A 21544-nucleotide genomic window follows, 5' to 3' on the forward strand; every position below is an offset into this window, starting at 1 on the left:
TACTTTGCAATATCATGGGACGTTGATAAATGATGTGTTGTAATCATATGATTACACGCTTCAACTTATTAATTTTTTTTTCTTTCATCTAAAAAATAATATTTCATTAATTTATTGTACGTAAACACTCGTCAATAACAAATTTTGTTTACTGGGAAAAAGGTAAAAGTAAAAAATTAATATTAGTGTTCAACGTTTTCGTCAAAAATGCAATTACTCTTTTCTGTTTTATTTTTTCCCTTTGTTTTTACTTTTTACACTGAAAATATCAATTCTCGTTCTCTTCGTTTATAATTGAGACCAAATTTGTTTCTATTTTATTTTTACATATAACATATGTTGTTTTTCAATGTGAAAGAATGTGAGAATTATTGACAGGAGATAAATGTTGTAGAAACTACTTGAAAATCTCACGAGAGGAAGGAGGAGGAGGGTCGTAAGACTTTGAAAAAAAAATTTAGGAGAGGGGGAGAGAAGGGAGAGAAGGAAGGGAACCAGACGATTCGTGAAAAGGGCTCCCAGGCACACACACCCTTCGTTGGTTCGACTTGGATATCAAGTATCCTGGCTTATCCGGTCCCTTTTTTTAATACAAGATAGAAAGAGAGAGATAGAGAAGCAGAGGGTCTTCTTCCAAGCAAAATAACAGTGGGGTAGGGGACAGGAAGGGGACAGGAGGGTAGATGGAAAAGGAAAATTCGAATGGTTGATTTAAACTCGCGTGGAAAATGAAAATGCCTTTGGGTGTTAAAGCATCGAAGACGTTTGATACTTTTGCAAATCGAAAAGATTATAACATCAGTTTAAAAGATGATGTTGATGGTAAGGGATTTAGGGGAGGGAATTGAGAAATATTAAAGACGATGAAAGTGAACTTTTCGAATATCGAAATTTCAAGATTTCTAACACACGATATTTTTTAAGGGAATTTTATTTTTGTTGTTGCTGTTGTTGACAATCTTAAAGTTTTTCTATTTATTAAAATATCTTTTTATATATTTGAAATATTTGTAGAAATATCTATGAATGAATATTGTCGTACGGTATTTTGCAAAATTGCAAAAAAATACATTTTTAGTTTAAGTGTATTTATGTATTATACGTTCATTTATATAATATTTGTATATATGTATATATATGTACTTGAAATCTTGACCTTCCCTCTTTAGTGTCTACTCCGGACAATGCAATTTAAAAGGGTTGGAAGAGGGAGGAGGTGAAGGGGTAAAATAGAAGGGTTTAAAAAGATATAGGGTTTAGTTCGTCGTAAATATGTTTCGAAGATCCTGCGATTTTCTATTCCATGAAAATTTAAAAAAGCTTTTACCTTGATAAATAAAAATTAAGTTAAAATATTGTTAGATGATAAAAATTTAGTTTCTATACAATTTATATATAATATTTTATCTATCTATCAATCTATCTATCTATATATATATGAGAAAGAAAAAGAGAGAGAGAGAGAGAGAAAAGGTTTGAGGGATTCATTATTTTTATTGATACGAAATGTTCGATTCGAAGATAATAATCGAAATGTTTTCAGGAGTCAGCAGTAAAAAAGTTTCTCAATGATCTCAACCTTTTGCATCTTACAGAGAAAGAGATGATAAAAAAAAAAAAAAAGAAACAAAATAAATACTTCTTTCTCTCTCACTTTCTTTATCCCTTTTTCTTTATCTTTTTTCTTTTTTGTTCTTTCTTACTCTTTCCTTTCCCGGTTAAGATCGTTGTATGCAAAGAACTCGTCCGACGTTTCTCTACCCAAGATTTATGAGATGAGAAGAAATCTCTAATGGGGTTGAATCTACTCCCCTAAACGAGCAAACGATCTTTCCTGCTTTTCTTCCAACCGTTTCTCCGACGTTTCAGAGGAGAGTGAGGGTGAAGGCCCGAAGAAGTTGAAGACGGAAGTAAATTTCGTATAATTAACATTTTTTTTTTGTATTTTATTTTATTTTATTTTATTTCATTTCATTTCGGATCGTCTACGTCTAACTTCTTTCATTTTTCTTTTTTACTTCGTATTTTTATTTATTTTTTATTTTTTTTAATTTTTGTTGTAATTGCTTAATTGTTAATTAAATAATAAAATTGTGTTTAAAAATTCAATGACTTGCTATACATGCAAGAAAAACACATATGACAAAATTTCATGTCATGTATTTAACGTTATACGAAATTGGTTGATTAGATAATAACTGAAAGTCATGTAAATTGCAATTTTCTATACCTTTTCTCTCTCTCATTCATTCTCTTTTTTTTTTTTTTTATCTTTTCTTTAAGTTGACTCTAAAAAGTTTATTTTTTTTTTTTTTTTTTCAGTACTAAGATAATAATCCAACCGAAAAATCGCAAAGCAAATGGTTCTTATTCTTTACTACGAATAGTATGTATATATATATATATATATATATTGTGCCTTTCTAAGTCTCGTTTCTAAAACTTAATTAGAATTGCGGGAGAAAGGAGTTGGTTTTACTCCTCCTCCGTTCTTGATTTGTGTTGTTCCTTTTTCCCTTCTCGAAACGAAACGTCGATTTACGAGCACTGAAACGTTGGATAAACGCGTTCTACCAAAGGGAAAGGCATTTTCACTATCACTATCACTATCTGTCTTACACACACACACACACACAGACATAGACACATACATTTTAACACAGAAATGACCAACGTGGAAGTGACGGTTTTCTCAGACGAAGATTACTTAATTCCTATCATTTTCCTTTTCTTTTTTTTTTTTGTTTCTTTCCTATTAAACCTATAAACACGTTTGTTTGTTTATTGTTTTCTATTTTCTACTAATCATCGAAATCATTTGGAATAAAATAAAAGAAAAAAACGAAATTCTAACGAAATTCTAATACTTCTCTCTATTATTTATTATTAATTCCTATTTGTTTAATTCCTAATTTATTTTTTCTAGTTTCTATCAATCGTAGAAATCATTTGAAAAACAAATTCTAACTTTCAAAACACACATTACTTTTCATTTCATTTCATTAATTATTATTAATTCAATTTTCTCTTAATTACCATTTTTTTTTTTTTAATTTTTTTAATTCTTTTTCCTAACATTATTATACGACACACATACAATTAGAAATATTTTATCACAAGCCTATCTAACAATAAGTTGCAAATACGTAACTTCGATACTTTCGCGAATTATAACTAGAAAATGTGAACGTTAAAGTGACTGGTGGTCCCTTCTCTCTCTCTCTCTCTCTCTCTCTCTTTCTCTCCCTATTTATCTCTCTATCTTTCTAAACGTGTTTTCTTATACATATACATATAATACATATAACATTATATATGTATACAACGGTGCTAGATTTGTTCCGAATAACTTGCGATAACTTTCACGTGGCCCATATTATATATATATAGTCCATAGCAAAAGGTAGTAGACATAGTTCGTATTTTATCTCATAACTCTGTTATACATAATATATATATATTATATACATTCAGAGAAGATGACTATATTAAATAAAACATACACAAACACAAACACATAGGTTTCATCATTATTTTATCGAACGACGAAAATTTTCCCCTATTCCTCCCCCACCTTGTTTCCCCCTCCCCATCTTTATATACCTATACATATATAAAACTTTTCTCTCTTTCTCTCATTTTCTTTTTCATCTCTTTCACTACTCTTTCGTGGTTACAGACAAAGTCAACACGTCTGGGCTATCCAAAAGCCTGTTTTAATAATATAATGACAAATACAGCTACTACTACTACTACTACTACTACTATTACTACTACTACTACTACCTATATGGGGGTTTCTCATAAATCTGATGGTGTGCCCGGCCCTCAATGCTTCTGCTTCTGCTTCAGCTTCTCCTATCGTTGGTTAGTATGCCATTGTGAATAGATTCGAGTAAGAGAGAGAGAGAGAGAGAGAGAGAGAGAGAGAGAGAGAGAGAGAGTGCTATATACTGTGCTGTTGGTTGGTTGGTTGGTTAGTGGGTGCCATTGAACCAACGTATCCCATTCACGTTTGCAAGAATTTTCTCCAATAGAAAAGTACACCCATAAGGAACCTATCCCTCCCTCCTTCTTTTTCTTTATCTTTCTTTCAATATATTTGGCACGTTCACTAAAATTTCATCTTCTTTCTTCACTCAACCTTCTCACTCTCTTTCTCTCTTTTACTGTGTTACTAACTTTACTTTCTTTTTTTTTTTTTTTTATTCGACCAACCTTGTCGTTCTTTCTTTAAGATGGAAAATGAGAGAATAAAAAATAAAGGAATTTAAAAAATAGGTTGGAATTTTTTGTCTAGGAAAAGATCAAAGAAATTTTTTCACATTCGATTTGTTTTTTTTTTTTTTAAGGTAATTTTACGAATCAAAGAAAAAGAGAGAGAGAGAGAGAGAGAGAGAGAATGTGATGATAACAAGATTAAAAGAAAAAAATATTAAGATTAGAACAAATTAGAAAAGGTTAAATAAGTAATGAATAATTATTTCGCAAGGTTTCAGAGATTATTCAAATTCAACGTGAATGAAATTTTAATCATATTCTTTTTCCCTATTCTAATACACCACCTTCTCTATCTTCCATGACCACCCCTATTCTTTTCCTTCTTTTCTCCCCCCCCTCTCCCCCTCTTTTTTTCCATTAAAATTCTCTTTCTCGTGAATATGTATTAGAATCAAGAGAGTTCGATATTTCATAGATATTCGATACTTCATCATGTTTCGGATATTCGATAATGTATTTTACGAGAGATAAGATTTATGGAAACTGGGTAGACGCACATACACATACACACACATATACACACAAGAGGAGTAGGTATGCTTCATTGGCTATTTCGGATACTCGAATATCCGGTTAGTTAGTGTCTTGTTAGTAAGGTTTATCTAGTATAAGATGTTACTTTTTTACATCTCGTGTTAGTTATTTGAAAATTATATTTAAATTTATCGATATTAATTATTATTATTTTTATATTTATATTTTTCATCATTTAGTTGTAATTTATTTTCTAAAAAAAAAATTATCAACTGGGTTTTGATGAAATAGTTGTCTTGTTTTTTTTTTTTTTTTGAAAAGTATATCTTTGATCTTTTAACAAAAAAAAATGTTGTTTCTACATTTGTTTTTTTCGAATGTTAAAATTAATGAAGTTCGAATGTTTAAAAAAAAAAAAAAGAAAAAAGAAAAAGGGTATACGATATGAGTAATTTTTTTTTGAGAGATTTAAAATTCCGATTTCGTTGCATTTAAAAAAATATATATATATGCATTTAAAATAATTTCACATATCTATGATTTATTTGAGTATAAAAATAAAAAAAAATAAATATACATATATATACGAACTTCAAGTTACGCTCGAACGAATTACTAGTTTAAAAATTCGAAGAGAAATTTTGTCCCCTTTTTTTTTTTTAATTTTATTTTTTAATTTATATCGAATTAAAAATTGCTACAGAGAGATGAGTTTATTAAAAAGAAAAAAATTTCCAACCATAAAAAGAAACTAAATAACGATCATTTTAACTAAAAAATATATTAAATAAATAAATAAATGTGTATGATTATTATCTATAATTATTAAAATACGAGAAAACAAACCTACCTTTCCTACCTGTTACAAAACTCAAATATGAAACGTGATATTATATAGAGTACTTTTAATTATAATTAAAAAAAAAAAAAAAAAACCATACACGTGTATAATACGCGTAAGAAAAGAATACGTTAATTAGTTGCTTAGAGATTATATCTATAAACCTAATTCAACATATCATAGTTAAACCGATGGAAAAGATTCTCGTGGTTGTTTTGTAAGATTTCCGTGTAACCACCAAGCTGTTAACTTCCGTTATAGTGCTATCTTATATATATATATATATATATGTATATGTGTGTTTGTATTCAGGTCATCGGTGAATTCTGCTTTGCTAACACCTAACAATCGTTAACAGAGTGGCGAAACGATAAGCTTCGTTCATGCAACTACGTCGACTCGAATTTCAACTAGGAAACTTTCACACACTTTAGCATTGTCTCTTCTCTTACACCTTCCTAATCCACATTCCCCTTCTATCCCCTACTTACCCCCTTCCATTATCCCGTTCACTCTTATTTCTCTCTATTTCATTTTATACGAAATGCAACGACGTTTCATCTATTTGCCACTTGTCGTTAATTTTATCTACAAAAATTATCTTAAATATTATTATTATTATTATTATTATTATTATTATTATTATTATTATTATTATTATTATTATTATTATTATTATATATGTAATAAAAGATCTGAAAATAATTTTACAAGGAATTACTAGAAATCGGAATTTATTTTATTATTATATTATAATTATATTGTTTGTTGTATTTAATAAAATCCAAGTAAAGGGGAAAAGGGTAATACCTAAGGGGATAATAAAATGGTTAATGTCGGATAATAATAATAATAATAGTGGATTCTTCCTGATACACACAACTTTTTGATTAAATGATATTACATAATAATACAACAGAGGGTTAGTTTGTGGTTATGTAGAATAATTCGATTGGAGTTTCGACGAGCTTTTGAGCTTACGTTTAATGCCTACTATCATATATAAATGTATTGAAAATAACACTTGTACACATACATAAACATATATTTGTATTATATGTAGAGATACCTAGTTACAAGTATAGTATAGGTTACATTTATTTACATAGTATTAAGAGATTAACAATTAACCTTTTTGGACTGACTGAAACTAAAATTAGTCCTACAGAATGATTTGAGTTTTGTAATAGTTGCTACTGAACTGACACGTTGAGGATGAATTTACGACATGTTTACGACAAATAGATGTGTTTCCTCTCACTTCTCAGCTTATATTATTATAAGTATGTATATAAATGTTTATATGTGTGTGTGTGTGTGTGTATTGTACGTGTTATTAGTGTTGTAGGACAATTTTCAACTAGTCGAGTGTGAGAGTGAAAATGGTTGTTGTTGTTGTTGTTGTTGTTGTTGTAGATCACCTAGGAGAGGTGACAACTACCATTCAGAGAACAACCTTTGGTCGCAAAGTGCGCCACCAAAATTATGCGAGCTCTCGTTCGCCTATCTAAAACTCTGACATTTCCTGCGTCTATGCTAATTACTCGATTTAAATATAAATTACACACCTAGTTCCCCGAATAAACCCGCTTGCCCATTTTACTTCTATGCTATGGATGGTTATTTTTTTTTCTTGCTTTTTTTTTTGTTTTTTTAATCGGAATCTCTCTTTTGTAGTTATTTTTTTTTAAATTTCGTTTTTAGAATTAAATCCACATGGTTCTTTTTTTTTTTTTAATTATAATACTTTTATTTAAAAAATCAAGATAAGATAATTATTTATTTTTTACTTCATTCCGTCGAATTATTTAATCACTTGAATTTTATTTTTTTTTATTTTTCATCAAATTAGTAACGCGTAAAAATGTTTTATAAATCATCGTTGTAACATTTTAAACAATTCGAGTAGACACTTTCCATTTGTTCTTCAATTTTTATGTTTTTGTTTTTTAAATTTAAAAAAAAAAATAATTATGTCATTTTTAATAATTATCAAGAATTACAAATTACATATTACAAAAGCTTGGAAAAGGTTCTTCATGAGATTAAATTTTGTAGATACAATTATAACTAGAAGTTTAATTATTCGTAACACTATATTATATTATGCACTTATGCCATATGATGCATAGGACAGAAGAAGATGCACGTTTATCATTCATGTATATATAAATATGTATACGTGTGTATGTGCAAGGCTTACGCACGCGCGTGATATTTGGCACAATCAATATGATGAGCAGGTACCTGTGTGACTTGGCAAAGACCATACCTTCATTTGCAAACGAATGATGATGACGAAATGCCATTAACTTTTTTTTCGACAATATCTTACACTGTTTCATATTATCATTTATCTATCTATCTATCTATCTATCTTTTAGATACTATATCATCTTTATATTTGTATTTTAATTAGAGACACTGTTAATATTATTTGTTGATTGATAAAATTGAATTTAAAATTAATGAAAAAAATGAAATATATCAAGATCGATGATAATTACGAATAATTCCTATAGAAATTAATTGTATGTATGTATGTGTGTTTCGGTTTAATTGGAATTTTTATCGAATTAATATGATAATAATTTTTTTTTTTTTTTTTTTTTTAAATATGACAATTTGAAATATTTTGATCAACAGACTATGTCTACGTCTCCTGACATAGAAAGATAAATAATTCATTTTTCATCTATCGTGTCGCAAAAAAGAATCGTAAATTATTTGGAATAAATAATAAGGGTTGTGCAAGGTAAAAATAGGGGGTGAGGTTAGGCTAGATCGAAGGATAATTCGTCAAACAGGTCCAGGTCGTTCGAATATACCAAGCAATCTGAACAAACTGTTCTAAAAACGAATAGTAATTAAAGAAGAAGAACAACAAACAAAAATAAAACAAAGTATGTACAGGTATGAGGTACATACACATATATATATATACACATACGAATGTGTATGTGCATGTGTATACATATGAAAGAGAGAGAGAAACGAATATAGGATAAAACGGAGCTTACAAATCATGAAACTTTTCTTTCCCTTTCTCTCATTCTCATTGGCTGGAGAGATCCATATTCAATTTCGATGGCCGTCGTTATCAAATCTGCTGGTTTCTCCTGTTCCTTTTCCCCCTTTACCGCCCCCCGTCCCCACCCCCAATTTATCCCCCCTTCGTATCTGTAGCTCGCTTTTATCTTTTTATTCTTTTTTTTACTGCGAACGATATCCAACGTAGGAGAGTTCGGAAGAGAGGAGGAACATACATTGACGATTCATGCGAAGCTTATCCCCCCTTCACCACCGCCCTCTTCGAATTTCACCAACCGTATGTAACGTGCAGCAAAGGGAGAGGAAGGAAAGGACCGAAGGGTGTAGAGGAAGTGGGGAGATTAAGGGAGACGTCTCTTCTCGTTTCATTTCTACAGAGGTTGAGAAAGATTCAACATTTTTATTCTGTATGAGAAAAAGATTTTCTATGGTAAATTGTGGTTCTTCAATGATAGAGGTTGTTGTTATTGTTATTGTTATTGTTGTTGATATTTTATATAAGCTGATTTTTACGTATTATATGTATTATTGATAATTGTTCAAGGTTTTTTTTACTATTTAATTGTTTGACAAATTAATTATTATTATATATATATATAATATTATATTATAATAAAATTTATGGTTTTAAAAAAAGAAACTACAGTTTCTGATATGAAAAATATTTTATATAAATTATATATATTTAATTTTATATATAATATTATAATTATATATAATTATTAATAATATAATAATTTTATTAATAAATATTATATAATAATATATATAATATTATATATAATTTATTATATTATTAATATATATTTATTATATTATATAGAATATAATTATATATAATTAATTATTATTATAATATATTATAAAAAAAATAACTATATACAGTTTTTTGTGATATGTAAAGTTGTACATCGCGTCTATATAGTTATCACGACATTCTTGTTAAATATTCGAAGACAGACGACGTATATAAGAAAGTTCTACTCCCCGTCCTCTTCCCCTCTTGTGGGGTATGGTCGAATTGAATCTTCGAAACTGGTGTGAAACTTTTGTCCCGGCAAACTTTCAATTTGCAATTTACGTTCGTGAGAAAGAAAAAGGTAAAAGGTAAAAGAGTAAGATAAAGAGAGAAACTTAACATCTGGCATCCTTTTCCTTCTACCATTTCACCCCAACACCCCTCTCCTCCCTCTTTTTCATAGTCCTCTTCCCCCGTGTTTTATCTTTTCCCCCTCGTGGCTGTTTCGTCTCGTAGAAAACAAATTCGAAGTTTTGCCGTGTAAACAAAATTACCAATTCTCTCTCTCTCTCTCTCTTATCCCTCCCTCTCATTCCACTTTCTTTCTCTTTTCCATATTTTTTACGGTGCAACGATTTTGAACGCTTTCGAAAATTGTTCTCAACTTGTTTTTCATCTAATACTTTGCTTATCGTTTTTCCCCATACTTGTTGTTCTTTTACCATCACCCCCCTTGACGATCGTTTTCCAATGGAATCAAATTTGATTTCAATTCTCGTGATTTTAACATTCACGTTAACACTTTGAAACAACTTGTTTAAATACCCCGAGAGCAAAAGTTTTTACTGAAATATATTATTAACATTGTTATTATTATATTTAAAGTGTTTCATATTTGTCGACTAATATGCGAATGGGGTTTGAGAGAGAGAGAGAGAGAGAGAGAGAGTGTTTGTGATTTTATTATTTTTATATTATTTGATATTATCAATTAAAGAATAAGAAATAAAAAGATAAAACAAGAGTGTTAATAAGATTAATAATAATAATAATAAATTGATAAATAATTTATAACACGTCAATTAATATAGTAACAAATCATTTTTTTTTATAAAACTATCTCTTCCTTTCTTTTTTGTTTTCTTTTTTCCCCCCCTCCTTCTGAGTTATGTTACAAAGTTTACATCTACTTTTCGATAATATCGTAGTAAGTTAATATAATTTGTTTTAAAATGATAAAAAGTACGCGATGTTAGAGATTGGTAAAGAAGAAGAAGAAAGATAGAGAAAGAGGAGAGTAGTGAATGAAGATAGATAAGAGTAATAAAAAAAAAAAAATAGAAAAAGAATAAGAAAGAATTGGAAGAGGAGTGAGAGTACGAGAGGGAGGGGGGGGGGGGAATGAGGGGGAATCTGTACTATCGGAAAAGCGTCGTTTACTTTTCTCATCCGATACGAAAACTTTTCTACTATCACGATTGTTCTTTCCTTCTAACTATAATCGGCGTCGAGACGAATCGATCCTTTCTTTTTTTGTTATTTTTTTTATTTTTTCTTCTAATAAAACGAATTAACTTGTATTCATCTGTTTCACTTTATTCTCTTCTACTTTTTTACTTTTTTATTTTTTTTATTTTGCTTAACTCTATTCAAGTAGAGAGTTGCTCGCGTCACGGTTAGTTTTGTTTTAATTTACACGAAAATTACTGTCATTTCTTCTACGAAGAAATTAGGAAAAGACGTGAAGAGATAAATAGAAGATAAAATTAGCGAGTAAGAGTGAGAGAAATAAAAGAGTGAAACGTTCGTTCTAGCAACAACGTGCCATTCCTTCTCTCTTTTAAGTGCTTATGAAACTTTCTCGACGAGAAGAGTTTCTTGACTCCTCGTTTCATGCTACCATAGTAGAATGAACTTCCATCTTCTCTTACTTCCTTGTCACGCGTCTTCCTGACCCCCTCGAGGACAATTCGAAAATCTTTCGAGTTCGTACAAACCCGATTTTACCTAAAACTTCTTAGGATTCCTCTCCCTACCCTCCTCCCAACCCCCACCCCCACCCCCACTCACCTTTTCTTTAAAACGATAAACTTTCCAAATTTAGTGAACGGTGAGGTGGGTGGGGTGAAAGTGGTGTGTGTGTGTGTGGCTATTTTTTTTTTCACTATTCACTAATTAAATATTTTAATGTGTACCTACAATATGATTAGGATGATAATGATAATAATATTGTATATTATAGTTGATTTTCGAAATTATATTATCGGACGTTTGACATTCTGTTCAGATCAGAGAGAATCAAACATATTCCGGCATTAAACTTGATTAGGATGAAGACGTTAGGACCTATCGGTGCTAATATCGGTATGCAATAATCCGTAGACAGTGACGTACTTAGATGGATTGGTATTGGGTGCTTAAATTAGACGTATATCGATACATTCGAATTACTCCCTATCACTCGAAATTTCATCCCTAGTTTGGGATCCGAGAATATTCAAATATTCAGAAATTTAGTTGAAACGTTTCAATATTCAATTATTATTTATTTTTATTTATTGTGTGTAAGAATTTTGTCTAATCAAAAAATTAATATTCTATATTCGTAATGTTTTTTTTAATTAAAATTTAATTAATCAATTATTTTATATTATTTTTCTTTTTTTTTATAACAATATACAAATAATAATAATAATAATAATACACAAATATTAAACTCTATAATAAACAAAACAAAAAAATAAATAAAAATGGAATTAAATTGAAAAAGCAAAAATACTATAAATCCCTATAAAAATAGTATCATCACGTAAAAGGTGTTAGAATGAATGTTTGAAGAAATGATTATACATACAGGTGCGTGTATCTATCTGTGTGTATGTGTATCGTACAATCAAGGTAATAGAATCGATATATCGATCGATCGATTTTCTTGAAGGGTGTTGCAGTAAAGGGTTTACCTGTCTGTTACTAGCTCGACCATTCATCCTAATTAACTCAAATTCCGTACAGGTTATATATATATGTATATATACGTGATGTAGATAGTAGCAATTGTATTTCTATATAAACTTAAGCTAATCAAGAAACTTCTTGTGAAGCAATGTGCATAGATACAGAATGAGAAATAGAGAAAGAGAAATATGATGTGATTATAAATTTTGTAATGATTTAATCAAAATGCAAACACCTTGTTTTACCGAACGGTTTACACTTGCTTCCGTATCCCCCGTGTGTAAACATTTCTCAGGAATAATCGAGCTACATTATATTACTATGGAATATAACATTATAAACTTGGATATATAAACACATTGGAGAATATACCCTAGGCTATTATCTTCCCTCTTTCTCTTTCTCTCTCTCTCTCACTCTCTCTCACTCTCTCTCTCTCTCTCTATCTATCTATCTTTCTTTCTCTTTAACAAATACACCTAGTTTCAATCTGATTTTCTCATAACTGTAAACTAAAACAATTATGATAACATCTAATAATTTCTGATCTAACACTAATCATATCATTAAAATAAAATTATAACTTAACGTCTCTATATGTGTGTTTGTGTATATATACATATGTGCTCATAATTATGAAAGTGGTCTAAGTCAAAATGAAAAAAAAAGTGAGTTAGTCAGTTATTACGCACCACATTATTTTAAACTAAGTAAATTATAAAACTTATTACTACTATATATATACTATTATATTATACTATATATATCATATATACTACTATATTACTACTATACTTAATAAATTAATATATAAATTATAATAAATATTTATATATTTATTAATTATTATTATAAATTATATTTATAATAATATATAAAAATATAATTATATAGTAATACATATTATAATATATAAATTATATTTATATATTTATTAATATATTAATATTATTATTATCTATGTGAGTTATATATATATTACTATTATATTACTATACTAAGTAAATTATCTAAAACTAAGTAAATGAATCGTTAGATAATGTTTATTATTTCAATATTTTCTATAATTCATATAGTAATTAAATATACATCTTTAAATATCTCGAAACAAGAGATATATGACTAAAAGACCACTTTCATAATTATGGACACATATATGAATGTTATATTATGTTGAAAAAATAAAATAAAATAAAATAGTTTCATAGAACTATTCTAAAACACATCAAACGATACTACATATTACAGGTCTAGTTTGTGGTAAGCATAAACTCGAAACATTTAAACATTTAAACATTCCTGTTAACCCTTTCTCTACTTTTCTGAATAATCCTTTAATTTCAAAGCTTAAAAAGAGTAAGAAGAAAGAGAAACAGTCAGACAGACAGACAGACATACAGACAGACAGACAGACAGACAGACAAAGGTTTAATCCAAGTAAACAATTTAGTTGTAGAATAGCTGAGGGTCCCGTAAACGTGTCAGCTCTGAGACCAAGCACGTCTTCAGAGGATAGAGAGAGGGTCAATACGGGAGTGCTTTCGATGAGGAATAGACAGAGTTTGTCTATGTGTGTGTATGTGTGTGTGAGAGAGAGGAGAGAGAGAGAGAGTGAGTTATTTGGTCATCGAGGCTGATTAGAGTAGGAATTCCAAGCTGTGGAGAACCGTAGGACCGGCATGTTCGCAAGCAAGAGACCCACGCGTGTCCACAACCAACCAATAAGCATCAGGGCTAGGTGTAGAAACACGTGGAGAGTACCTTAAGTGTAAGTGTAAGTGTATGTATGTGTGTTGTACGCGTGCGATCAACCATGGGATATGAAGGGGCGTTAGAACACCGATGGATTCCATTGTTTGATTGATATGTGTCAGGGTTACTGTTAAACTGCATGAACACCCATTACCTTTTGAAGGATATTTTATTTTTTAATTTGTTATTCAAAGTATAATCTTTATTAGAAATATTGTAATAATAATATATATGTATGTTTTTTTCTAAAAAAAAAAAAATAATTTATATAAATGGTTGATAAAATAATTTTGACAAATTTTAAAAACTTATATATTCTAATCAATATGACAAATTTGCCAGTAATATTTTGTTTTCTTTCCCTTTTTTAAATAATAATGTTAACAAATTTAATTATAAAGAAATTATTGATTAAAAAAAAATATTATTAACAAATTAGATCTATTTATTATACACAGAGATAGTTCACGTAAGAGACAACAACGCAGATCAAGTACGGTTATTAGGAACTATCTAAAATGCAACTGTTGCAAATTTCGTTTTGAATGACGATCGTCTCTTCGTAATTGGCAGAAATTACCAACCCAACGAAATCCAACGATTACGTAAGCTTCCGTGGTATAAATCGCGTCGAAAGGCGGATATTATCGAGACAGGCTTCTCCAACAGTCTTTCAAAGTGTGTTTCGACTTCTAAAACTTTTCTCATTAAATGCGTCCTTCCAGCTACGTAGAACGAACGCGAGAACGCATCAAGCCCCCTCGCCCCTCTTCCCAATGTGCAATTAAAGATCTTAAGTTAAAACGGGTAACTAACTAAGATAGAAAGAGAGAAATTATGGGGGTTGCTTGATCATTCTGTCGATTTGAAACGCATGGTACACGCGTAGTATTATATATATATATATTTTTTTTTAATTTAATTTAATGTAAAAAGAAATATTGCAAATTCATTTTGTAATCGTTAAAATATGACAATATGAAAAAGTAATATCGAAAATAAATAATATCTACTTAAGTTAATGTAAGAAGATCAATGAAAATGAAATAATACGTGTCTGGTTTGTTCCACCTTCTTCAAATGACTATTAAATGTATCATTCAAGGTGAATAATATACAATACTGAGACTACGTAACATTGATAAATTCATATTCTATCTATTTGTTTATATTTACTTATTTTTTTTTTTTTCATATTTCACCGATCTTATTTAAATTTCAAATATTATTTATACCACACAGATATATTCTAATGATGAAAAATATCAGATTTCTAACGATACGATATTCAATTTATTTGATTTATTTCAAATAATTACGTAGGATTTTGATTTTTTTTTTTTTTTTTTTTGAATAAGAACAGAAATCAATTTTATACAATATGTCTCTCTCTCTCTCTTTTCTTTTCATTGTTATTTTTATTTTTATTTTTATTTTTTTTTTGTAGAAATCTTAATTTACTCGAAGTGAAACACAAATATAAAGTTTTTCTTGAAAAATTAAAGATAAATCTCGGAATTTATTTTTTTTTCTCATTGCTGCTGCATGATTCGATTGAATTTATCGAGAAAAAAAAAGATAAAAAATATCGTTATAAAAATAAATAAGTATAATTATGACCGAAATTATTTTTTCCTTTCTTTCTTACGAAATTGTACGATATCTTTTACAACTTATGAAAATGTTAATTTGAAAATAAAAAAAAGAACACTTCACTATAAAATAAACGTTACTTGGGGAAAAAAAAAAAAAAATATCAAAATTCATGAGATTCTTCATTTTTTTTTTATTTTTTTCTATCGTTAAAAATGATGAATTTAACGATAAACGATTTTTAATACCACTTTCTTATTATCCTTCCTTCCTTCCTTCCTTCAATTTCTTTTTCTTTTTTCTTCTTCTTCTTCTTTTCATATTCTTTAGTAAGATCTTTAATATCGTGAGATAGAGAGAGATAGATAAAGCACGAAATGCAACTACCTGCAAGAACCGAATATCACGACGAATAATCGCGAATAGTTTGAAGTACTATATATATATATTTTTTTTTTTCTATTTTTTTTTCTGTCAGATAAAACACTTGAAAACTACGGTGAAAAAGATCAACAATGATAATTCGATTTTACGTTAGAAAATTTCTATTCCAAAGTGTACCTTAACAATAAGTCCAATGTCATTATCGTTCGACCCGTTTATTCAACACGAAATCGAATCAGTGATTTCGGAAACCAAAGAGAACTATCCCTGCTCTACCTAATCCAACGAATTGGAAACAAAAGCGAATTGGATGGTTGCAAGTTTAAAGAGAAAGAGAGAGAGAGAGAGAGAGAGAGAGAGAGACAGACAGACAGAGAAAGAGATAGAAACAGTTTCGATAGAATTTCATACCTATTGAAATTTCAATGATGTAACGAATAAGCTTTGAAAGTTCATTAATTATAGGAAAATCTTTAAAAAAACTTTCTATTCTTTATGAATAATATCATTGTACATTTAATTTAGAAAAATTTAGAAAAATTTAGAAAAATTATATAATAAATTAAATAATAAATCATATTCCGTACGCGTATAAAAAATTTACAACATAAATATACTTGATAAGTTGCGTATAATCTCGTGACAACATTTTCCATACATTATGAAAGATAATAATATTTTTTATATTTAATTAAATGTATTATTTAATTATATTTTTTATATATTTATATTATATATTTTATAATTTTTTATTTATTTTTATATTAAAATAATAATATTTTTTATATTTATAATTAAATTATTATTTGATTTATATTTTATTAAATGTATATATATATATATATATATATATATATATATATATAGTGGGGTGTGTTGAAAATCGAAGAGGTTGTGTGTGTAAATCTGTGTGAGTCCAAAGGTCCGAGAGGTTGTGTGTGTAGGTCGGTGTGGGTCCAAAGGTTCGACATGTTGTGTGTGTTAGTCGGTGTGGGTCCAAGGGTCCGAGTGCGTTGGGAACATGCGGGGGTGGGGGAGAAACCTCATAAGGAGAGGACGGTCACGCGTCGGGGGTTGTTTTTCCGAGAGAGTAGCGTGGAGAGAACTGAGTGACGAGAACGAGGAAGAATAGTGAGTAGAGAGTAGCGAGTGAGTAGGGATTCTGTGAGGTCTGAGTGAGTGCGAAAAGTTGCGAAGCGTTATTGTAATTGTTATTGTAAGGGTAATTGTAACTGTAATAAGCAATAATTTGTGAGAATAAAGAGTATCTTTTATATCTCAAGTAGTGTCGGCAACACGGGGGAATTAGATATCCTTAGCCGGATACAGAACAATTGATTTCCCTACAAATTGGGGGCTCAGCCGGGATTTACACCAAAAGTCCGGTGCTACGGAGATACAGAAGATATAGAGATAGCTGTGATTTTAAAGTGAAATCTTGAGCCTGAAAATGGATACCAATTCATACGGTGAATTAACGGTGGTGCAGCTTAAAGAGCGGCTTCGGGAATTGAACCAACCCACGGTAGGCTCGAAGGCGGAGTTGATCTCAAGGCTAATGGACATTGAGTTAAGCAGTGGGCGAGTTTCAAGAAATTCGGGAGAGGAGCTTCAGGATGAAGCACGTGCAATCTTTTCGAGGAAAGATAATAACTACGGTGCTGCCCTCTGCGGCGCAGCTACGAGCGCCGAGGATCGAGAAGGTTTGCTTCGTCAGGAGATAAAGCAGTTGCAGCAGAAGATGGAGGAGCTCTCTCGGCAATTACCGACTGTTCCGGTCGAGAGAAGGGTTTCGGTTGGACGCGATGCAATCGCAAAGAGGCGCGAGGAATTAAGTCGCCCGCAGATAGGGTTGACGACGGTCGCGGAGATGCTGAGCTATTACAACGGCGAGACTCCCTACGATCACTGGGAACGGCAGTTCCTTGCCTTAAAAAGGATACACCGTTTATCTGACGGAGAAGCGACAGTACTGTTTAGGCTACGGTTAAAAGGGAAAGCTGCAGAGTGGTTTCACTCGAGAGCGGAGCATGCAGACATGACGAACGATGAACTGCTATACGAAATAAGGAAGATGTTTCGACATCTCCCTTCTTGCGTCGATAGGAAAAGGGAGTTTATGCGACGACGGTGGAAGCATGGTGAACGCTTCAGTGAATATTACCATGATAAGGTGATCCTGGGGAACTGTGCGTCCGTAAGTGAGGAAGAACTGATCGAATATCTGATCGACGGAATCCCTGACACGTCGTTGCAGAACACGGCGAGGATCAGGGTATTCCGGGACAGATCCGAACTGTTCACTGCATTTGAGAAGATACAGCTGCCGACGGGGCCCGAGGCTAAACGGGCATGGAGGGGACCGGAAGAAGCCGAAGGAGAGTCAACATGGCGCAGACCTATGGGAATGGTGGGGCAGCAAAGACCGGATGGACAACAACGAGTCTTCGACGGCTGTCACAATTGCGGAGAGAGAGGACATCGAGCGGCGTTCTGTCCGTCGAGGGAGAAGGGCATGAGATGTTACAACTGCCAGGGTTTCGGACACATTTCTGCTGGGTGTCCCAAAAGGGCACCATCGGTGACGATAGTTCGGGTCGGTGAGGATTCCTCGGCAGATAAACAATATGTGAAAAAGGTTGTTACGATAAACAATGCGGAAATTCCTGCGCTGATAGATACGGGCAGCCAGATGACGTTAATAAGGGAAAGCGCCTACGCTGATATTGGAGCTCCGCGAATAATAAACGAACGCGTCAGTTTCAGGGGCGTGGGTTCAGAATTGTTTAAAACGCTAGGTCATTTTACGGCAACTATCGAGGTTGACGGGGAAACGTATGACACTAAAATACATTTAGTATCTGATTCGTGTGTGCGACATGATCTTGTCTTAGGGGAAAATTTCCTAAAAGGTGTGAGATTGGTGGTAGACTCTGGAGACATTGAGGTCGGGCGTTCGAGTAAAACGCAACCAACGGATGGTGATCTACCAAACGTATATAACGTAAATGTTTGCGACTCAGAGGGCCGCGTAGGTCAATCTTATTTAGAAGCCTCTAAAGTTGAGGAGAGCGTAGTTTCATCGGTGGCAGTACGCACGACGGGGAAAACCGCCATGACTGATATCTCGAAGGACGAGGTTCGTAGGGAAGTCACCGCGATTTTAAAAGATGCAGACTTCATTACAATGTTAACGGAGAAAGTACGACAACGGATAGGGAAAAAATTAGATGTCGATCTCACAGCAAGGAAAGAGGAAGTAGATGATTTAGTCATACAGTGTTTACAAAAAAATCAAGACGGCGAAAGGGAGAGGAACAAGGCCGCCAGTGAAGGATCGGATGACGGAGAGGATGAAGAGAAAGAAGATGCAGAGGAAGAAGAAAGGGAAGAGGAGAAGAAGCCCGCAAGGAGAAGTCCAACTAAGAAAACATCCAGTAAGCGTAAGGAGGATTCTTCTGCTAGTAAGAAAAGTGCTAGTAATAATGATATTGACAAGTATTGGGATGAAAACAGAAAAGCTCCCGGAAGCGGTGATAAGAAAGGTGGTGCTAAGGACAAGGGTGGAGGGTATACTAGTGCTATCACTTTGTTCCCTGAAGTAGTAGTGAGAGATAAAAATAGGCGAAACATTGCGAAATGGCCTTTACGTAGTACAAAGTGGGTGAAAGCACTGAAGAATAAAACTGTTGGTAGTCTTAGTAGTAATTTTCGTTTTTCTCGAGTTAATATTTGATTGACAATTTTTGTTTGCGTAGTAATATAAGTTTTTGCATGATTAATTCGATTTATTATTAATAATAGTAGCATTGTGTAGTTGTGTAAGACTTCGTACGGTTTTATTGTAAGATGCGAGCGATTGAATGAATTAGATATGTATTATGTGGGTGAGAGTCGAAGAACGCGAAGCGAGAAAAGTATGTGAGTATGGATGTGTAGCGTGAATTGTTGTGTCAACAAGGAAGAACGAATATCTGAGGCCAGATATCCTTTTTCAGGGGGGGCGAGTGTGGGGTGTGTTGAAAATCGAAGAGGTTGTGTGTGTAAATCTGTGTGAGTCCAAAGGTCCGAGAGGTTGTGTGTGTAGGTCGGTGTGGGTCCAAAGGTTCGACATGTTGTGTGTGTTAGTCGGTGTGGGTCCAAGGGTCCGAGTGCGTTGGGAACATGCGGGGTGGGGGAGAAACCTCATAAGGAGAGGACGGTCACGCGTCGGGGGTTGTTTTTCCGAGAGAGTAGCGTGGAGAGAACTGAGTGACGAGAACGAGGAAGAATAGTGAGTAGAGAGTAGCGAGTGAGTAGGGATTCTGTGAGGTCTGAGTGAGTGCGAAAAGTTGCGAAGCGTTATTGTAATTGTTATTGTAAGGGTAATTGTAACTGTAATAAGCAATAATTTGTGAGAATAAAGAGTATCTTTTATATCTCAAGTAGTGTCGGCAACACGGGGGAATTAGATATCCTTAGCCGGATACAGAACAATTGATTTCCCTACATATATATATATATATATTTAATATTGTAATTTATCATAAAAGATAATAATATTTTTTATATTTAATTAAATATATTATTTAATTATATTTTTCATATTTATATTCTATATATTTTATATTTTTTTATTTATTTTTATATTAAGATAATAATATTTTTTATATTTAATTAAATTATTATTTAATTTATATTTTATTAAATTTATACATATATGTGTACTTAATATTATAATTTATTATAAAAGATATAATACTAATATTTTTTAATATTTCTTTTATTCTAATACTTTTTTTACCTCCTCTTCCTACTTATTTTTCTTTTTCTTTTCTTTTTACAAAATAAATATTATTAAGACTCTTAGAAATTGCTAAGGAGAAGACGATCGCACTCTGCATGAAGTGATGCAATTTTCTCGTAATTTCAGGTAATCCTTCTACAAAACCCACCCACGTTAGGTCGTCCGAAGAGAAAATCCCTGCTTTCTGCCCCCTCCCTCCCGCTCCCTCCTTCAAAAGCGAAAGCTGAGAGAAATATAGAAAGAGAAACATAAACGAAGCAACAAAAAAAGACAAAGCTGGAAAAAGAGAGAGGGTGGAAGTGGGTAGACAGAGAGAGAGAGAGAGAGAGAAGAATTCCTAGAAAACTCGTTAAATTACACCGACGCCAATTTACGGCAATTAAAAGGCACGGCAGGGTAACTCACCCCTCAAAGTGTTATGAGCCAAGAATTCTAAAAACATAACGACAACATTCATTACAATTCTCATTTTCGAGTACTTTTCTCGGAATATTCTCTATAGGAAGACGAACCACTTTTATTATTCATTACAAATAAATATAAAAATAACAACTAGTAAGAGAAATAATAGCAAAAAAAAAAAATATACACGCTTTAAAACAAACATCTTCCTAACTTTTATTTTTTACTTTTCTTAAATTGGGACAAAATTATTTATAATAAAAGATTTTAATAAGATATTGATATT

The 21544-nt window shown here is 31.5% G+C and overlaps 2 protein-coding genes across 4 annotated transcripts in view; one reads left to right on the forward strand and one right to left on the reverse strand.

The window, feature by feature from the left end:
• mub (poly(rC)-binding protein mub) overlaps positions 1–21544 on the reverse strand; it is a 156579-nt gene that overhangs the window by 85856 nt on the left and 49179 nt on the right. The gene's annotated exons all lie outside the window — the stretch shown is intronic.
• LOC149033659 (uncharacterized) lies at positions 17103–20488 on the forward strand. The gene has a single exon (XM_089172190.1). The coding sequence runs from the start codon at positions 17521–17523 to the stop codon at positions 19804–19806; it is 2286 nt and encodes a 761-aa protein (XP_089028316.1). The 5' UTR covers positions 17103–17520; the 3' UTR covers positions 19807–20488.

Source organism: Polistes dominula, unplaced genomic scaffold (genome assembly GCF_049000335.1).
Source record: "Polistes dominula isolate Pdom_NZ unplaced genomic scaffold, Pdom_raw_medaka contig_28, whole genome shotgun sequence".
Classification (NCBI taxonomy): Eukaryota; Metazoa; Arthropoda; class Insecta; order Hymenoptera; family Vespidae; genus Polistes; species Polistes dominula.